Source organism: Zonotrichia albicollis, chromosome 3 (assembly GCF_047830755.1).
Source record: "Zonotrichia albicollis isolate bZonAlb1 chromosome 3, bZonAlb1.hap1, whole genome shotgun sequence".
NCBI lineage: Eukaryota > Metazoa > Chordata > Aves > Passeriformes > Passerellidae > Zonotrichia > Zonotrichia albicollis.
Window position 1 is genome coordinate 41,248,211 of NC_133821.1, and position 21,788 is coordinate 41,269,998.

A 21,788-nucleotide genomic window follows, 5' to 3' on the forward strand; every position below is an offset into this window, starting at 1 on the left:
TAACATTTAACATTAATGAAATTTGAAAAAAGAAGTTCATTACAAATATATTTTGTTTTAATATTTTGAAGCATCAAATAATGTATTTTAATTACCAATAAAATACTGTTTTCCCGTTAAAAGCCATAATTTCACAAAAATACATTCACTGATATGTATTAGGAAAGAATATGTGAGAGGAAGAAAATAGTTTAACTTGTAAGAAATTATTTAGTTTTTAAATATTTTGCTGTTAAGTTCTCACAGCTGTACTATTACTTTTATTATCTCTACAATTACAACTAGACTTCAGTAATCTTTTTATGCATCTTGAACTTCCTTAAAAACATAAAACTTGAATAATTATCTTATACCACATAGGCAAGTTTGCTTATGGAAGAAAGGAAAACAGATATATCGAAAAAACTTACTGGAGAAAAGCAGAGGACAACGTGCAAGTTCTTCTTTGCTCGACTTAAGAAGTACTCATAAAGATTGTCAAAGGTAGGAGGATGCCGAGGCAGCTCTTTTTTCATCACAGGTACTAAGGATTGGGTGATTTCATCCAATTCATCCCGAGCAAATAAATTAGAAATCTTTTTACAAAGCAAGAAATTGATAATTAATTGCATGGATGTCATTATTATAGAATTTATAAATATTTGCCTGTTTACATCTGTATCTCTTTCTCTCTGCATATACACAGTTTAGACTAAAAACCACAAGTTCAGACTTATGAAACTCCATTGAAATCTAAGAAGTCCAACTCCAGAAGAGCATAGAATTTGAACTGGCAACCCAATCATCATTTAATAAAAGGCTACTGAAATACTAACCACAGCTCTTTTATGTTCTCCTGGCTTACACTGAAACAAAGAAACTACATATCCAGAGCACTCCTTACTTTAAAAAGTTGAAATATTTTAATTGTAATTACTCTACAATGTATGACCAAGACAAATAAAGTAGTGAGAACAAATTCTACAGTACTCTGCCTCTAGAGCACATTGGCTGTCAGGCTGAGACTCTTACCTCTCCTGAAGACAGCAGATTATTTACATATTCCAAAAATGATTCCTCTTTTATCTCATTATCAGTGAAAATGAAGGTGATACCTTGTCCTTCCTGTCCAGCTGTCCTATATAATTCTTTTAAATCTTCTGCCAGATTGGTTATATTGTAGGATCTAAGAGAGATAAGGACATTACTTGTTAATTCAAAACAATACAGAATACCGCTCTTTTGGATTATAGTATTTCATAAATGACATTGCAAACATACTTTTTAAAAACAGATATTTTGGTGCAGGAATAGCTAACACATGGTCTACCTTTTTCAAGTCAAAATAAATCCAATGTTGAGTACAACAACATTGTAATGTTGTATATAAGAGTGTATTGTTTTCAATATTTTTTCAATTGTGTCAAAATTAAAATTAAAAAAAAATAAAAAAAATAGAAAAATCTGTAGCCAAGTAAAGACAAAGCAATACTGTAAATCTGATTTCTATATTTCTTGCATTTCTTACCTAGTTAGAGTTATCTGAAATATTTTATAGCCAGCAATGAAGGAGGCTAACTTTGAAAGACTTTGTTTTCCAGATCCACCAACTCCAACAAGTAAAGCATTTCCATAGGCTGTCCGAATAATTCGGGAAACCTATAGAGGAAATAATAAAGAAAAATATCAGTAATAAAGTTGAACATTAGTTAGGAAAATTAAAAAATCTCTTATGCTTTATGCTTAATTTGCTATAATACAATGTAAAAACTATTAAAAGGATACTTGCAGAAAATTTTTCCTCACAAGAACGCTTGTAAATTCTTTAGTAATTTTGTGTGGCTAATGAAGAAGCTGCATATAAGAATATGGGATTGTTATAATCATAAATACATGAAAGGGGATATTTTGAACTCCAGCTTATTTTGAAGGCATCATTCTGCATGTGTTTAAAATATTAATAAAAAGCTTTAGCTAGAAGAAAAAACATACTAATTTCCTAATTTTAGTAGTCTGTCTTTTAGTCTTTACTCGTTTTAAGTGTTTTAGTAAGACTTAACACAAATAAACTATGCTTTAATGTTATCTTCTAGTCTATCAACTTTCAATATTTCTTTTGTGATAGTTTTCTTACCAAGTCTCCAGACATAAAAGTTGAATTACAAATTTTCTATTCTATTGTTGTTTGACACATATTCTTTGGTTTTATGATATATTAGTGCACTATTAAGATTCTTCCTTATATTTTGGTTCACACATAAATTATGCACAAAATTCAAAAGATTGGCATCTACATAAAGTCTTTGAAATATATTCATTTTTATCTTTTATAATATTTTAGCTTACTGCACACTTCCTTATGAGGCTTTCCAGATATATAAATTAAAGTCTAAATATGAAATTATGTAGGTGACTAGATTTATTGTCACCTTAGGCAGAAAGGAGTGCTGCTGTCACTGATTGCATATCAAGAATATTCTGGCTAAAACTTGCCAATAAAAAATGGAATGTCAGAGGCTTTCACAGTCTTCTGAAATGCACCTAGCATCATGTAAACCATATTTTTAAAGAAACTTATTTACTCCTGTTTAAATGCAAAGCAAACAAACGTTTACTTCATTTGAGGTGAACTAGAGACAAACAAAACCTCTTCTTCTGTTTCTGTTTCACTGCAGCTTCCGTGTGTCTTTCAGCAATCCAGTCAAAGCAATTCCTGAGATAACACTTCTTAAAGCTGAGACACTTATCTCATACTTTGCCTTTATTTAACCCCCATGAATCAGATTTTGATTTCAGATGAATTCTTTTCTGATTAGGAGAACAAATGATTGTTCGTTGAGACCTACACATTACCCTAATCTCTACCCTACACACTGATTCTATTGCAGCCCCAATTTGTATTTCCTTTCATCCAGTCTCTCATCCAGTCAGATTCTACCTCAGGTTGTTTTTGTGCCCTGTCAGGCACAGATATATTTAAAGTGTTCTCTGAATTCTAAATGGTTAAAAATAATTTTATACAGACAATATAAATGTCTTTATTTATGGTCTCACATTTCCTTTTGAGGAAAATTTTCATCTGTCTGAATACATAGAAGTTTAAACAGATATTTAAATAAGGAATTTATTGTAAAACATGCAAACAGGTAAAATGACTGTAGCTCTTTCCTAGTTCTCAAAAATGACCATGCAAAGATGGCAAAGCAGTTTGGAGATAAGAATAGCTTTTCATGATGTGCCCTCTAAGAGTAGCTTGCCCTAATAAACACTGTTACAACAGCTAAACAAATAAAAAAGTAGCAATACCAAACCTTAATAAGATGTGTCATTGCATCCTTGAAAAACACCAAATCAAGAAAGGACCCTCTAATACTTTCATTGTATTGGGACTGATAGTACCGCAATTTGTTACAGAGGAATTCATAGCTTGGAACCTGAGAAAAAAAGAAAAAGAAAAAATCTGTAGCAACGCTTGTAGGGCACTTCAGAATTTTAAAACTCCCTTGATATTTCTACACAAACTTCATTTTTATGTTTTGACCATGTGTAATGATATTATCTTACTAAATCACCATAATTATTGCTGTTGTGTTTACGCAGAAATTTTTTGCTAATGTTGGAAGAAAAAAAAGAAGCAACAAGAACAGGAAAAGATAGATCACATTTATATGTCATTATTAAATCTAACATCACTAAAATGATTTGTTGTATGCTAACTAGAAAAATCTGGATATATTTTCACAAAAATTTTCATAGCTATTTAACAAAACTCTGTGTTGTATGAGTTCAGCAATATAACACACTTAAAAATTAAAGGAAAACTTTGGTGGCTAGTATTTGATTCTTAAAATTATATACCTCCTCATAAATTTTTGGTGCTACAAGCTCAACGTCTTCTGGTTCGTCACCAGTTGGTTCAGGCTCATCCCGTAAAAAATCTACAAAATATGGTTCGGTATTGAGAACTTGACTTAAATCTGCCTCCACATATTCCTCAATTGTTTTATCAATAGTTTTTTCAAACCAAGCTGTGTCTTCGGGTGTATTAAACCTGAAAACCATAAATTAGTACAAATTAAAAATAATATTTCTAATTATATAGAGAGAAAACAGGTATCTAAGTACTAAGAAAAAACTCTAAAACAACAACAAAAAAACCCCCCAAAACTTGTAACATTTTAAAGAAAAATATGTAATAGACAATACATAATAGACAGTGGTCACAGACAAGGATTGGGCAACATTCACAAAAATAAAGTGCTTCCATACTATAAAGTGTAATAGTCAGTCACATGAAATATAAAACAAGATAATTTGATTTTCCAAGTTTGACCAAGAATGAGACAACAACAGACTATGTAATTTTTCAGATAAAAAAGGAAGAAAAAGGGTGAATGCTTTTATCTTTCAACCTGCAGTAGAACAGCATAATTTCTGGTATCACAACACTGCCTATGGAACTGCAATTAGACAAGGAATACTGAAAGGAAGGTAGTATATGGCACTACATCCTGACTCCATTCTCAACAAGTCTTACACAAAAACCCATAATTAGCAGAGGAATACACATTGGGGTAGAGGAGACTAATTAAAGTCTGGAAACATGTACTAGTGACTACATTTCATTGTGTAAACAGCTTTATCTGCTTCCTTTAAGAGATTAAATCTGATTTTAATACAGATCAGACCTTTGACTACTCTGCTTATGATTACTGGTGAAGCAACAAAAAATACTACTTAGGAGTGACTGGCAAATGCAAGAGACAAGAACCACCTCATCCACAGAAAAAATTAATTCCAACTGTAAATGTCAAAGTACATAAAAAACAGTTTCCAGGTATTTTCTTCTTTTTTGTTTCAGTGATACAACTGAGAGGAAAGTAGAACAAATGCGAAGAAGCCCAGTGCTGTGAGTTTTCAAATAAGACAAACTAAATTGAAGAACTTTTGTAGAGATAGCCTAGGTATGCATTACATTACAATTGCTAGAGGTCTTTTGTAATGACATTATAATATTAATCACTAGGAAATTTAAAAGCAGCATGGAAACAGGGAATGCATGACTACACTCTCTGTCTCCCTCTTTCTAATAATATATGTGTACAAATACATGTCTTCCATGCATTTTTAATTTACCACAATAAATTAAAAACATATCAATATTAACATATTAACATATTAACATATCAATAAATACCAGTGATACTGCTCCCTTATTTAAAACAGAAAATAGTACACTGTATAATTCTGTATGATACTTTTGCCTTAGTAGGGTGGATCCTAGCTTAAAATAAAATTAAATATTTTTCCTGTCTCATTTCAACAGCACTCTGTTGTACATAAAAATGTATAGACATAAATTTTATCAAATATGTATGTTTGTATAATATTTGATAGTTAAGAGAGTGAGAAGTATCAGACAGAGATATCAGCACTGCTAACATTTTGTAGTGGATGGACTTCTCTGATCACAGAGAAATAATTATAACTACTCACAGTAGTAGAGGGTATATGTCAGGCTTTTAGCAGCAGCTTTAGTGCTACATCTAGAATTTCACAAGAAATTGAAGCACAATGAACAGAAAAATAATAGTGGTCTCCAAGACATACAGGTCATAGTTATATCTGTTTTATGAATATTTTGAAAGAGATTTATAGGAAATGGGCCAATTTTTAGTCATAAGCATGCAATCCTTTTTTTTCTGTGAGGAGAGCAAAACAATTTTAAATTATCCTATGTGTATAAATTTAGGACACCATAAAGTTTTCTTTTCTACAGTGGAATCAGCTGAGTGCAGCCAAGGGGGGGAAAAAAGTAGGTTGAAAGACATTAATACCTAGATATTTCAATGTTTTCCATTCAGATACTGGGTTAATCTATCAGTATATACCATGATATTTGTTGGAATAACACACCAATGCAGACTGTATGTGAAATAAGATAAAAGTTTTCATATTGGCCGAATAAGATTTATAACATTTAGAAGTTGTACAGATGTATGAGCATAAATGAAGTAAATGGCTAAATTTACTAACTATAAAATGCCATAATTATTATACCTGTCAGCAATTACCCTGGTACATTCATGTTTAAAAAGTTTTAGGATAACACTGCTGCTTGTGCATTCTTCTGCCTTTATAGTTAACATTCCTTGCCAAATTCTAGAAAGGTCTCGAAGGTTGAAGATGTAGTGGAATTTAGATGGTGTAGGTAACATCTTTGCCTAAAGAAAAAAATTGTTAATATTCAAAATCAGTTAACACCTTGAAAGAATCATTAATAATAAAATTCATAACTTTATCATTAATAACACATATAAAACATGCAAATAACAAAAAAGACTACTTTTCACACGTAATACTGTGGGAAAACTCTTTATAAGAAGTCACCAAGAGTATCTAATTCCTTAAAAGCAGAATCTATCACTAAATGTAGAACACCAAGATTTACAACATGCAATTTTTTCACCTGTTGCTCTGGGTTCATAAATTAAAAATTATAATTTGTAAAGAATTTCACTTCCTGCCCCTTAGCTATGGAGATCAAACCTTTGAGTAACGTGAATTAACTCATAGGAATGAATGGACTGATATTTCTATTCTGTCTTCTATACTGAAATCTGATATTTTCCAGATTTCATCTTGAAAACATTGTAGCCCATTCTCTGGGGGTTTTTTAATCTCTTTTTTTCTTTTCTTTTCCTTTTTTTGATGGGGTTCAGTGGTCTGGTTTTTTGTTTGTGTTTTTCTTATAGATATGATTTTAGGGAATAGTTGCCTAAACTAAACTAATAGTCACTCTATTCAGAGATAAAACTTTCCTTGTATTTATACCTTTGTCCGCTGCCACAATATTCTTCCTGTTGAGACCAATCTTTCCACCATACTACATACTTCAGGGTTGAATTCTCTACAGGGATGAAAATATCCATTGGCAATTATACCTGAAAAATACAAGATACAATAAACAATCTCAGCTTGAAGGATATAATAAGGTAGGTCATGAGCAAGACAAATAGGTGCTTGTTTAAAACAATACTTGGTAAAACATAATTTTAAATTACAGGTGAAATTATTTTTCACTGTTGTCTATGGCTTTTCTGAGTTGGTATAGAAACATCAGGCAGTAAGTACTGGGTTTCTCCCATATCCTGTATTGACAGAGTTACCAGAATTGAGAAATTTAGCAACAGAGTGCGTTCCAGACAGTCCAGAGTTGGAATGTTAACCTACACAGAAATAGCAGTGCTCATAGTCTTCCAGGAAATGTCATTACTTTCTTAATATTTGTTTGTCCAAAATTAGAAAGACAAGCATTTTAAGGAATTAATTTCTCTTCCACAGCACTATTTTTGCTGTACCACAGCTTTAGCTGTTTTCCTGGAAGAACTCTGAATTTGCAGGATGAAAGTGAGAAAGAAAGCATACTTTTATAAATTTTAAATCCATTACAAAGGGAAATAAACTGTACTAAAACAAAGAAAAAAGTACCAAAAATTTTGTCGATGGATGCGTTGGATGGCAATGTACAGTTGAATACACAAAATTGTCTTTTCAAACGCTGGGGAATATCGTTACGGCCTCCTCCAGGATGGATCATTGCTGCTATTATTTGTACATCTACAATTGTAAGGAATTCTCCAGGTTTATCCAAGCTGTACATCCCTCTCGCTTCCATCATCTGACGGACAATTTCATTTGTTATCTGAAAATTCATGTAAGTTGTACAAATTAGAAATTTATGCAAGGAAAGAAGAAAACACGCCATGATAATTTAACTTATTTTTGTAATTCTACTAATCCAGAGAGAGATATTTTTACCTTAATCTAAAAACAGATTAAACTACCTTCCTTAGAAATATGGAAGATCTTTGTTTATGTGGTTTTAAGTGGCAGGAAAATTTTTTCACATTTCAAATTTACTGCCATATAATATCACAAAATTGTGTTTGTATTCTTTTGAACTAAACAAAATTAATGAAATTAATGGAGGGAGAAAAATTTTGTTCCTTATTTTGTTGCTGGAAATTCAGCTACAAATGTTGCAGTTATGCTTTTCCACTCACTCTTGGGCCTCCTTTGAAGCAAAATAACTGATTCTTTTATGCTTTTTTGGAAAGGCTATTCACTCTTCATTCCACTCTACAGCTCCAGAGTTTTCCCCACAGCAAGTGCTCCAATGATATTCAGCAAGCCTTATGCATGTGCTCACACACCCCACCAAAACCAAAATGATATGCAGCATGTCACCAATCAGAAACCATTATACCACCAAAAATATTTCAGCCATGTCTTGGGGCCATAATGCAAGACTTCGTGGAGGCCTTGAATTTTTCATATCCTTTATTTCTCTCTCCAAGGTATTGGCCTTTCGCTTGGAAGAGATTTCTTTACTAGTACTCTCAGATTAATGTCAGTCTTGAAACTGATGATATGCTACTTTAGTATGGTGCTGATTTCTTTTTGTCTTAAAAAAATAAGGAAGGGGAGAATATGTAAAATATAGCATCATTATATTACATATTTCATCAATAAATATAATTTGCTCTCTTATTTTGTGTGCATCAGTGTACCAAAATTATAAAGCACTTCCAATAATTAATAGTTAATAAAAAAATTTAGGAAGTCCACTATATATATATATATATATAGTGGACTTCTTATACATATTCTTATACATATACGTATATGTATATGTATATGTATATGCATATGCATATGTATATGTATAAGAAGTCCACATGAAAGACCAGAAAAATTTGAAAATAAGTAGTAAATATTAAAAAAGTCTACCTGATCTCCCCATTCATTGATAAATGGCATATTGATATCATCAATAAAAATAGTCATTTTTCTGCCCCCAGGAGGTCCATAAGTGCTTCCAACACGTTTGTCCACATAACTCTCTATTGTCCTCTAAAAAGATAAAGAAAATTCTCTTTTTATATCTAAAGCAACAATATTTAAAAGAAATAATTGAAAAACCTGCAACAGCACTCAGCTAATGATTCTCTCTTTTTGCTAGCAGCTTCACCTTTAATTCTACTATTAAGGACCTCAGTTCCTAAGGAATCCAACTCCAGTCCTGCAATCCACCTCTGGCCATCAGAGCTTTTTAAAAAGTTTCCAAACTTAGAAATTATTGTTTCACTATCAGCATTATCATTCCAATTACTAATATAACTTGTTTAATATTTGCAGTACAACTGCAGGGCACAGAGGCAACTTAGATTCCTTTAATCATGATTTTCCAGGTGTTTTGTGAGGGATACAATGTAAAATTTTTAATATTTTGGTGGCAAGAAAGAGGATGCAATAGACAAGTAAGAATGATATATAGTTGAAATGTTTCTTCAAAATTCTACAGCTCTACAGTATTTCTAAAGATACATAAACAATGACATAAAAAACACCTTACAAGATGGTACCAGATGTTTTCCTTAGACAAGCAATGTTTTCTCCATAAAAGCACAAATGTCACCCTATATGAGTAATGTAGCATGTGCTGTCATAAAGATAAAAGTATTAAAAGTATTTTTGAAACAGAAAATACACACATCTTTTGTCCAATGTTTTTGCCCCATTTTTACACCAGATTGATGAGTATTTTAAGATACAGGCATACAGAGAATATGTGGTTAAGGTGTAAAAGAGAAACTGGTGATTACATAAGAAATCAAGAACTTTGTAGCATGTCTAATGCATCCAAAATCACACAACATTTCAAACAGCCACAGAATGGTGACTCAAAATTAAAACAAAAAAATAGTGTAACTCTTTCAAGCGTTTAGGAGCATTCCACCTCTTTTTCTGCTACATCTCTCCATAGGAAGCCAGCAGAGTGAACCATGTCTTGAGCCAACTCAAGCCTGGGATTTGTTTCCAAGAGTGTTCTAAGGACCCATAACATGCTTGTCAAAGGACACTGGGACAGAGATACTGACTGTTCCACAAGCCTTGCATGCCTGAAAGGGTGGCTGCCTTATTTTGTCACATTTGGATACAAACCATGATCAGAGATCTTACACATAAAAATGGGAAAAAGTGGGAAAAACTCAGCAGCCATTCTGTGAGTCTGGAATTTTTATTTAAAATAGGTGTATGGTTCACTATTTTTCACCATTTTCTTAATAAAATTTACATTATGTTCTTAAAAAATATGCCTACTTTTGCAATGGAGTTTGTAAGACCTATTCTGTGAATAGATTTTTCAATCAATAAATTTTTCAAAATTAATTCTTTTTTCTACCAGAGGCTCATCACTATGAATTCATTACATTGAATTGGTAATGAAGCTAATTTAAGTTACAGAATCACATCCTAGAAAATTAGTAGTATCAAGTCATACTACAGTGTTATAAAACATCCTTTCAATCACTTGAAAAAACTATGAGCAGCATTTATTTTCTGTTTATATAGATTTTTACCAGTTACATAGAGTAAGAGAAATTTCTACAAAGTTGTCATGCTAGAGATCTTTAAAATTGAATTTCTGATGCTGTAGTTACTCTTGAGCTGAGGGAAAAAATTATCTAAAGGTTGATATCAGCTCTTTATTTAACTAAAATTAAAATTAATACTATGTACTAAAGAATCATAAAAAACCCAAAGTATAACCAAAAATCTAAGAAGAAAATTAGAGGTCTTTAGCAAAAAAAAATTCATTCTTAGAATTCCTAATGAAAAAGCTCACAGCAATCATGAATATATGTATCTCTATGTGAGTGGCTATATTTTACTCTGATCTGCAAAAATTATTTTTTATAGAATTTTCTGAAATGTTGAAGTGACTTAGAAAAAAAAGATCCTTTAGAATTTATTTCTAAATCACTTCTCATCAGAATTAAGTACCCTTTATACACTTAGCAAGGAAATGGTATGCAAGAGTGCTTAAAATCTATATTTTCACCTGAAACATAAATGGTTCTGTGGCAGAAGAAAAGTTTAGACTTTTTGACAAATGCTCTTCTGGGTCATATCTTTTCATATATCCCTTAATCATAACAGTCTTTGCAGTCCCCTGTTCTCCTATGAGCAAAACAGCCTGTAACAGATATTTAAACCACATAAGTAATATCAAAACTTATATTTATATATGCATAACAGACCTATTTTTGAGAAAATAATAGTTTCTGTGTCTATTTTTAAATGCTACATTTTTGGATAGGTTTTTCTTGTCTCCAGATGCACTGACACCATATGTGTTTTTCATTCCACATAGATTCTCCAAGAAATTTCTTTGAAGAATTAAAAGAGAAAGGAAGAAACAAGAATGTGCTAGAGGATTTTCTTCCAATTGCCAAACTTCTTCCAGTTTCTGACACATCTGCTGCAACAGTATCTTTTAGTGGATGACCCTAAGAAGGCTTCCTGTAAATTCCTTCCTTTATATTCTAAAGTTTTGTTCTTGAACAAAAATAAGTACAGATATTTATATATATTTATATATAGTTAATATACTAATAATTATTTAACAAAAATAATTAGAGGGTCCATGTTAAGAAAATAAAAATAAAACAATATAATGATGCACCTGGGAAGCAATGACTAGAGACAATGACTAGAAGATGAAGAACAATTATAACATCCAGGTACTTTTTAAGTACTTTTCTATTTATTTAATATGGTAGGCATATACTAAAATATGTAATCCTCTACTTACTTTCTTTTGTTTTGCAATTGTGTTTATCAAAAACTGAGTTCTGGTATTATCAACATTTGGAACCAGAATAGATGCATAGTCTGGGACATGATCTGTTGGATAAACAAATTCCTGAACTTTATTACTCCAGTGCTCCCACGCACCTGAAATGACCAAAAATAAAAAAAAAAGGGGGAAATTCCATAATATTCTGATCATGTTCAATATGTTCAATATTTTGTTAATACAATAATTTAAAAAATAGATACTATGGGTAGAATACTACAAAGTGTAAAAAGGGATAAATTTTCTCAAGACTGTCTAAAAGGCACCTAACAAAGGACATTCTATTAGTCATAGACCTGTAACAGTCTAAAATCCTACAAAATGTAGACATATTTATGAATTTATATATACTTATCTAAATAGAAACTCTAAAGAATGTTTACCTAGAAAAAAATTCTCACACTGCTAATGAAAAATTACAGAACATGGAAATATGGATTTCACATGTATACACTAAATCAATATTGCTGGTAAAATAAAAATAAATCTGGATATGACAGAAATTCATTTCTTCACAAGAGAACATACTCTGCCATGACAGTAAGTTTTTTGTGACCATGGTTTTGTGTGCTAGTTAAATTTTAAAAATTGTTCTAGAAAATAGTACACTATTCAAAATATCAAGAATCTAAATATCTCACTATTCTTATAATTCTATAACCTTTCACATTCATGACCAGTTGTTAAACATAAATTACTAAGCAAAATTAAAATCAGATTTTATTCCTTTAACGAAAACTACCACCTATAAGAAAATTAAACATAAAATAGTATTGAGCTAGACTAAACCAGACTAAGCATGAATTATCTACAAATTGCAGGTTGGCTAAATTGATAAAAAAGTAATTTGTAAGAAGGAAATGAAAAAGAAATAATAAAAGGTTATCAGTGAGCACTCTATGCCTTGTCTCTGATTTCTCACATCCACAGATGTGCTGGTACTACACTGTCAAAAATCCTCAACTCATAGGACTGTATAATAAGGACTAAAGCAGTAACAGATTTAAAATGACAGTTTAAAAAAGAATATTGGTTCTTTTCCTTACCACGATCAGTTACATAAAACTCATACATCGTTTGATTGCTGTCACGGGGGATTTTTGGTAGGTCTAATTTACTATCATGAGCTCTAATGAAGGCTTCAAGTTTATCTCGACTGTCCAGCTCCAGAAGGGCACCTAAACTCCACATAATTGCAAAGTTGAACAATTTATGCAGTAGTTGTGTAGCTGATACACCACGTTCTTCCTTCAATGGAATCAAGCCCTCCAGAAGATTAATAGACTGAAAATATTTTAAAATATGCATTTAGAAAATATTACATAATCACTTTTTATTTACCTATAAATGCATTATTTATATATATGCATTATTTATACATATTCAAAATTTAAATCAATACAGATTACAAAAAACCATCAAGCATAAAATTCAGATAAACAAACCAAATAAAATTTATTAAAGATAGCTATATAAAACTGAATAAAATTTTCAAAGTTACCTAAGTAATTTGATTGTCAGTTATCCTTCTAAATTATGCCTACAAAACAAACATAATTTATGACCTAGGGTAACAAAATAGCTTTTTAAGGGCTTTTACAATATTCACAACTTCAAGAACAGGTGAAGCTTAGCCATTTCTTTCCATTTTAAAACATGGAAGAACTTTCAGCATCTGTCTGATGTATTTATCTCAATTATGGTACAATTTATTTATCTATCACATTAACTTCTATTTTTTCATTAAAAAATATATTAAATTATTCTGTTATGTGATTGCTTTACTCTGTTTATAAGGAACTAGAGTCCAGATTCTAGAAAAATAGCAACTTGGTATCTACAATTCTGAGATGTTGCTGAATTTGGATGTTTGACTGTTTTAGGCAACCCCATTTGTGCTCCCCTTCTATACAAGGCAGTGTGCAGCATTTTGTTCCAAAATATGCCTTTTTAACAGTGAAACAGATTTTCAGTCAGCTCTTGGAATTAGTACTCTTTCTGCTGTCTTGCATCTCATAATTGGAGTGGGAAGTGATTAAGTAACACACACTTCTAATGCTTGCCCAGAATCTCATTTGCAACAGTGGCCAAAAGTGGAGGAGTAAAAAGAAAAAAATCTCTCTTGGTTTGTGGTGGTGCTGGGGTAGTGCTTTCTGTTGGTACTCTCTTCGGCTTGTGGCTTTCTAAACAATATACACTTTTCCTGTTTTATAATCCCATGTGGTTTTTTCCACCCTGAAAATAGCAAGACTGGTCTTGAGCCTACATAAACTTTTATTGTCTATTACAACATTTGGCAAGATGTCCCATAGGCCTGCAAGTCATGGCATTGAACAGTTTGTTTTCTTCCTGTGTGAACTCCTTCATGCTTATCTTCACTGAATTTCATTTGCCATTTTATTACCTATTTATTCAGTCTCATAAAGTCTGTCTACAGTTCTTCATGGATAGTTGTTTTGTCCTTAATACCCTGAATAATCTAGTATCATCAATAAATTTCTTCACCTAAAACTTTTCCAAACTCTTTATGAACATTTTGAACAGGACTGATCCCTGCAAAGGTGCCTCAGGATCAGTGATAACCTCTATCCTTCCTACGAACTGGTAATCCAGTCATACATTTACCATCTTCCAATACATTGTTTATCTAGAAACGAAACTCTGATTTTCTACTATGATTATTTAGCATCTGTGTAAATGTCTGGTAAAGAATGATGTCAAGCACCTTTGATCTTTCATGCAGACTATACCAATCAGATCTCCTTTAGCTACTAGTTTACTGACTTTTCCAATAGGCTTGTAAGGCAGGATAACTCTATAAACAGAAAATTGGTGTTGAATCTCCTAAGGTAAATGATATTTGTCTTCCTAATGAGGTAGGCCAGAGGATGCATAAAGAGTTAGAAAGTCAGTGGAAATTACAAGGAGGAAAGCAAAGGTGAGACCACATTTGTTGTGAGACCACAACAGCCATTATAAAGCTGTTGTACATGAATAGGAAACTTAAATTGTGAGTGCTTAAAAATGGAACATAATCAGGTACATGTGCATGTTTGGATAAACATCCAAAACTGAGTTTTGAAACTCAAATACAAGTCTGCCAGATGCAACTGCTTTGATTTGGTTGCAATTTTTGAAAATGCATGAACTAAACAGAAGCTGCATGTCCTGAATCCTGCAATTGCTACAGAGACGTAAGACCCAACAAAACAGGAGGCTGATAAGGTTTCTCTTCTGCACAGAGACCATTTATGGCAAAGCTGAGATTTTAAGTAGGTTAAAAATCTCTGGTGACACTGGCTCTCAGATAAGACAAGCATGGAGGCCTGCTAAGAGTTATTTACTGTGTCACAGATGTGACAGAAACTTACTAGAGATTTTCATTCACACAAAGAAACAATCAATACAGCTTAAATCAGGGAAATATTTCCCTGATCAAGCAGCATGAATAGAGCACTGACTGCTGACACTTCCGAACAAGTGCTGATCAAAAATAACAGAAACTTTTGATTGCAGGAAAAATCTTCCATGAAGACAAGTTCAGTTCAGTTAGAGGTTTCACAGATAAGAAATGTAGAAGAAAAATTATACCTCTCTTAAAAATGTTGTGCTTTGCGCAACATAAAGTTCAATTGTTTCTGCCTGGGGACTTTAATTCTAAAGATACTCTACTGTCGTTTAATACTGCACAGTTAAGCTCTCCAGCATTTACTGTGGCTATTAGTTTGCAGTAAAATACTTCACAATCTAGAAAATCTGAAACTAACTCTCTAATGAACAGAAAAATATACTGGGTGCAAATTTGGTAGTTTGACATTAAACTGGAGGGCTATCCAAAACATTATCTTGTCTAGACTCTTCTTCAAGGGCACCACTGAATTTTTTATGAGTGTGTCAAAATAAAAGGGAGATTCATGGACAAATGGAAAGTCTGGAAACTTAGAAACTGCAGATGACAACAGATTCATAAACAAATCAGCTGGAGATGTGCAGTACAGGACTGACAGTCTTGCAAAATCTGTCAAAAACGTATTTATATAATTAATAAATCACTGATATAGTTTGGACTCCATTCAAGGTAGAATTCCAACTGATAGGAAAGAAGAGGCAAAAATGACCACATTGATCTTGAAAGACCTGATGAACAGAATAACACCTATTACATCTGAAGATGAAAAGATAAATAGAATTATTCTTCTCTCTCTGCTGACATTGCCAGTAGAGCTATAGTGACCCTTACAATAATGTTTTGGTATTAAAAGAACCAAAATTAATTCACTACCTTAAATACATGCTTCTGGATATTTACTGAAGCCTGCAAATTCCAGTCATTAGAAGACTAGCCTAGGTATGAAGTAGTAGAGAGAAAAATATTGTCTTCTGCACATCTTCACACTTCCTCTTATATTGCCCAAGAAACAAATATTGATTTTGAGCTTTTCTTTTTCAGCTGACAATATTTTCAGATTACATTTTACAGCTATCAAATGTTCTCCTTGCTATTCCTGCACTTTTACTACTGTCAGTCAATTCACACAGACTCATACAGTATCTCTCTTACCTGCATAATGTAGTTACATTCCAGAAGCTCCATTTTGGGGTTAAGGTTTAGTTTCATATATGTATATGCTGGTTCAAAGATTCTGTCATACAAACTTTGCAAAAGTTCAGCTTCCTGAGCAGTACGTTTTTTCAGCCATGCCTGAAAAAAACATCCACAATAATGTTCTGTATCAAAGGTATAGCAAGGTATAATAAGGAGCAGCCAGCAACAGTTGTGTTACCTGCAATATTGGTCTCCAGCTGAGGACAGAAGAACTGATGAAGACCATACCCATTCGAGAAACTGTTGCTGGAGAGGCATTCTCGATGTTGTGGACCTCAAATAACAGTTTACAGGAAGGAGACATAGGAATTCGATCTCCATTTGCAAGAGTGAGGGTCTTGTTATCATCCAAAACTGAATTTAAATTCTCAATCCAGATTGCATCTACAGGACCATCTAAAACTAGAAACACATTTTCACCTGGAAAAATAATCAAAAGAGAGACCGTTTGTATCACATTGCTGAAAAATCAAGAAAATAATTGTACAAAAGATGGTTGGGAACTTAAATGTCACCCAAAATTTTATTTTATTTATTGTAATTTCTGCCATTTATACGGATGCTCCTTACTGAATAAATTGCATACTTAGTTAAGGAAATATTTTGAAAAGACTGATAGCAAATGAGGGTGCAATTATACCTGTGTAGTGTTGAATATTTGTTACCTTGGCTGGCTACCAGATAGAAACTATGCTACTCTCTTTCTCTACCTCTCTCATCACGACAGAGGGAGAGAATACAGTGAAAATGTTTGTAGGTTCAGATAAAGACCAGAAGATCACTTGACAGCTGTCATGGGCAAAACAGACTCAAGTTGGAAAAGATTATTTTATTGCAAATTAACATAAATTTGGATGATGAGAAGCAAAGACAAACACCTAGAACATTTTTACCCCACTCCATTTTCTTTCTCCAGATGCAACCTCTTTCTTTATAACGTAATCTAATTCTTCCTCCCTCCTCCTCCTGCCCCAACCCTACTCCAGCAGCACAGGGAGGTTGGGGAATTTAGTGTTTTGTTGCTAAAGTGAGGGTTCTTTGAGCAACTAAACCAGAGACATTGAATATTCACAGATCCCTCTCAAGTTAATGAAAACTATGCACACTCCTCTGATCTTAAAATCTGGTTGTTTTTCTTATACTTTGAAATATAAACATAGATGTAAGTACATATGTTTTAGCAATTAAATTTTAGAATTCCAGCTTCATTTTGAATATATAAATTTTCTAACAGAGAAATTGTATGCATTTCCAATGTAAGAAATTCAACTGTCGTCTAAAATTAACATCTTTTTAGGAAGGTTCCCTAGAAGAATTCCCTTTCTTTGATATATTTATTTTTTCAGATACAAATGAAACACTGTAAAAAGAAATTTCAGTATGCCAATCCTAAAATACAGGCAATCAATGCATGTAAACCATGACAATAACATTATTATAAAGACAGTGCCATTAGAACAAGTTAATATAATTTATGATTTATCAGCTTCCAAGTAACACATTGCAGAGCTGAAGTGGCAAGAAAATTATCTTTTTTTTTAAATGTAGATATACTGAAATACTAAACCTTTAAACCTCCTTTCTTAAGAGGTGTAATCTCATCTCATCTCATCTCATCTCATCTCATCTCATCTCATCTCATCTCACCTCATCTCACCTCATCTCATCTCATATGTTCTCTATGGTTTTCCTCAAGAACATATGTGAATTCAATATACTTTTTTCAATATATCATACAAGATAACTTTTAATGATATCAAATGAGAAGTATTTACATACCCTTTTTGGTTTTCAGTGTTTTCCTCCACAGAGTAGAAAAGATTCCATCTGTCCAGTCATTAGTTGCAGCATCTAGTTTTCCAAACATTTGAGGAGCAGTGATAGCTTTGGGGTTCATGCGCATTTCCTTATGAGGATGGCCACATTCTGTGAGTGCTCTCATCAATATAGTTATGACCATCGTTTTTCCAGACCCACTAGGTCCAAGTGTCATCAACCCATGACGTACCAGATTGGTTTCATACAACTATTAACAACATCAAAATAAAATATTTCAATTTAAAAACCAAAATAAAAACAAATACATGCTTTAGAAAGATATTTTCTTGCACTTAGTAGTGATAAAGAGGTATTAGACATACAAGTTATATGCTCAGGATTTAATTTAGCATGCATTTGCTGAATTTTAATGTTTTGTGGAAGAGTATATATCTCCAGTTCCTAGTCTTTTTTGCACTAAGCAAGTACACTATAAATGTTTCACAGAACTATATCTTACCTAAACTTTTTTAAGCAGCTGAAAACTGTTTTATAAGATTTGGAAAAGTGTTTTCTGTATTATTTAAAAGGAAAAATTAATAGTAGTAAGACATCAATACTACAGAAGTATGAGTAATTACTACAGTCTGAAATACCTATGTATATGAAACAAGCAGAGGGACTGCACTTCCTCCAGGACTGTGTATGAGTTTAGTTTCAGGAGAGTTCTCTACTGAATTTTATGTTTGTCATTTAATACTAGCCTTAGGTTTGCTGTGAAAGTGTCAGTCTGCCTATGCAAGTATGGATGAAGTGAACAGCACAAAACAGTGGTAATCCTCCAGGGTGCCGAAATCTTGTAAGATGAAACATACACAGTTTCTTCCTCTGCAAGCTGAATAAAAGCTTTTATCATTCCAGGATGAAGATCTACAGGCACCACAGTGCAAGTCCCTTGAATTGGTCTTCCTCAGCAAGGTGCACACACAACCTTCACTTTTTCCCATATGCCATGTGCAGGCTCTTGGGTAAGACAGTGGTCTACCCACAAACACATTGTTCTGACTCCTGATTGTGAAGAATGCTTTAGAAAAAAAAGTTTTACCTGAACAAGCTTAAGGTTCCATGGTGGGTGGTTAACCAGTCCTGCCTCTTCAACCTGATGAGCTACTGCAGCCTGGAGCTCATCATAGGTGCTGCTGTCCAACTGCAACCCCGGGAAGAGATCATTGATAAGACTCAGAAACAAAGGCTCATCTTCATCTATCTGAAACAAAAAATGTCATTAAATGTTTAAAGGATGGTTATTCAAAGAACTTTTCCAAATCAAAATTAGTCTCTGTTTTAAAAGAAAAAAGCAGTAATAACATACTTTCTAGATACAGATGCTTACAGACAGCTAACAGGAGAGCTTGCTACAAAAAGCTGCACTTTGAAAATGTCATCCACAAGCCATGCAAAAGAGAAATTCAGAATTGAAGGAAATTTCCCACTGAGTAGATGCTGGAGTCAATTTATAAAATTGATTTTTAAATTACTTGCAGCATGTATTGGAAAGAACATCCTATCTGGAAAGAAATCTTTAGAAGCCTGATTTAGTGGACACTCATTATTCAATTTACTTATGGTACAGTGGTCAGTTAGTGCACAAGCCAGGACACTGAAAGTCACATGCAGAGGTAAGCCTTAATCTAAATCTATTTAAACCTTTGCATAATGAACGCTCTTTACAAGTCTAATAAATTCTCTATGCTGTATAGTGATAACATGAAGGTTATCATGCTTCATTTTTTAAAGTAAAGAACTTTTGAGATTTTTTCTGATCTCATACAAAACCCATGAAAGATCTATTAGGCTTTCCTCTACATGGTACTTAACTATTAAATTAGATTCTTACCAGCTTAGAAAGATTCATATCTCTTAACCCTCTCATGACAATACTCAGTTCACCTTCATTTGGCCTGGCTCTCTTTTGAGCTCCAAGAGTCCTCAGTACTGAAAGGATATTCCTCAGACCAAAGTCATAATGGACCTAGAGAGTGGAAGAAGGCTTATGCATCAGTAACAAATTCTCTAGCTTTATTTCATTAATATATCAAACTTCACTTGCATATTTACTTGTAAAGTGCAGTTGTCCTGCCTGGTAAAGGTAGCTAGGAATTGTTGCTGCGGTTTAGGAATTATTCTGTTCAAATAAATGAAGTATAATGAAGTTGTTTCCAGGAAGATGTGTGTATGCTATAAGATTTTTCTTTCCTAATTTAAATTTAATTGATGAAATCATTTATCATGCAATATAAAAAAAATGTATAGCTCTGAATAACAGGATTCTAAAAAACTAATAGTTCCATTCTGAGTCATGTCTTTTCAGCTAAGGCATCTTAAAGCACAGACTTCAGGTCAAGGCAGCGCTATAGGGACATGAACAACTTCAATCAAACTAGACTGTGCTTTCCAGTTTCCAGTTTCCAGCTACTTAGCCTAGCCCTAGATAATTCTTACAGAAAAATTACATGACTGGGATATTTTCTGCCTGGCTGACATGTTTAGGCAGAGAACTTCATGCACTTGCAATTAACTAAAAAGCATCATCTTTAACAAAAAATGTGCATATACAACTACATATTAACGAATTAATGTAGTCATTTATTCAGAAATTTTAAAGAGGTATTTTTTTAAATTACATTTAAAGTACTTCAATATTTTGTAAAAAGCATGAAGATGATGTTTCAGAAAAAAATTGATTAACCCAAAAAGTAGGAGGTTTTATGATGTAAATACAAAGAAAAAAGAATATATAACATTACCTGCTTAGTGAGCTGCTCCTCGCAAAGTTTATAAAGAACAAAGAATTTCTTAGCCAAGACCACATTATCAATGAATCCATAACTGGCAAGTTTAACCCTTATAATTATCTGAAATACAAATACAAATATTTGTAGGAATTCCATTAGATTCTCCTGAAGACAGGTCAGCAAATTGAAACACATTTTTTCCTTTCAGTTCAGTCAGGAATTATACCTGTCTATCTGGAACCATCATTGCAACGCTTCTAAACTGTACTTTGAGATTTTCTGGTAGTTCTTGACGTCCAGCATATCCAGGATTCTAAATAAGAAAACATAATGCATCACTAGGATTTGCAAAATAGCCTCCTTTTTATTGTTCAATAAAAATAAATGCATGTATAAATACTTAGAGCAGTTCAGAGTTAGAAGTCTTGCCTATCAATTACTGTAATTTTAATCTCCCATAAAGTAATCTTGGATTGCCATCTGCCTAGGCATTAGGAAACATGCACCTTAAAATTTCCTGCCCATGAGATTACAGGAAATAGTGTTATGAACCCTCAAGAATCCTATGGCAGCAAGATAGCATACTCTGAAAGTTAATACTATGGGAGATTGAAGAATTTTTACGTATCCATGTAGGTACCCATTAGTCAAGACCTATGTCCCTGAAAAACATCGTTAACATCTTTCTTATATATCCTTCTTTAAGTGAGTGTTCTTTTTGTCCCTGCTCCCCACAGTATCTTTCTCATTAATACTGTTAAAATATTAATACTATTAAACTACCAATACACATTAATATTATTAAAACATTCAGGAATTATTAATGCATTATTATTAGCATTATTAAAGATACCGTAGTAAATCATATTAGTGTTTCAGTCCTCTCAGTGAGCACAGAAAATTCTGCAAGCTTGGTCAAACTTCTAGTCTGCACAGTGAGTAG

General features: G+C 32.7%; 1 protein-coding gene across 1 annotated transcript in view; it reads right to left on the reverse strand.

The window, feature by feature from the left end:
• DNAH8 (dynein axonemal heavy chain 8) overlaps positions 1–21,788 on the reverse strand; it is a 114,255-nt gene that overhangs the window by 37,109 nt on the left and 55,358 nt on the right. Inside the window, exons 44-62 of the mRNA XM_074538596.1 lie at positions 21,072–21,158; positions 20,858–20,965; positions 19,948–20,082; positions 19,156–19,317; positions 18,072–18,318; positions 16,471–16,712; positions 16,248–16,388; positions 12,733–12,970; positions 11,642–11,784; positions 10,889–11,023; positions 8,773–8,895; positions 7,471–7,684; positions 6,814–6,923; positions 6,040–6,203; positions 3,838–4,030; positions 3,291–3,413; positions 1,508–1,638; positions 1,012–1,165; positions 411–575 (exon numbers count right to left, since the gene is read on the reverse strand). Coding sequence (XP_074394697.1) covers positions 411–575; positions 1,012–1,165; positions 1,508–1,638; positions 3,291–3,413; positions 3,838–4,030; positions 6,040–6,203; positions 6,814–6,923; positions 7,471–7,684; positions 8,773–8,895; positions 10,889–11,023; positions 11,642–11,784; positions 12,733–12,970; positions 16,248–16,388; positions 16,471–16,712; positions 18,072–18,318; positions 19,156–19,317; positions 19,948–20,082; positions 20,858–20,965; positions 21,072–21,158 — 3,015 coding nt within the window. The remainder of the gene's footprint in view (positions 1–410; positions 576–1,011; positions 1,166–1,507; positions 1,639–3,290; positions 3,414–3,837; positions 4,031–6,039; positions 6,204–6,813; positions 6,924–7,470; positions 7,685–8,772; positions 8,896–10,888; positions 11,024–11,641; positions 11,785–12,732; positions 12,971–16,247; positions 16,389–16,470; positions 16,713–18,071; positions 18,319–19,155; positions 19,318–19,947; positions 20,083–20,857; positions 20,966–21,071; positions 21,159–21,788) is intronic.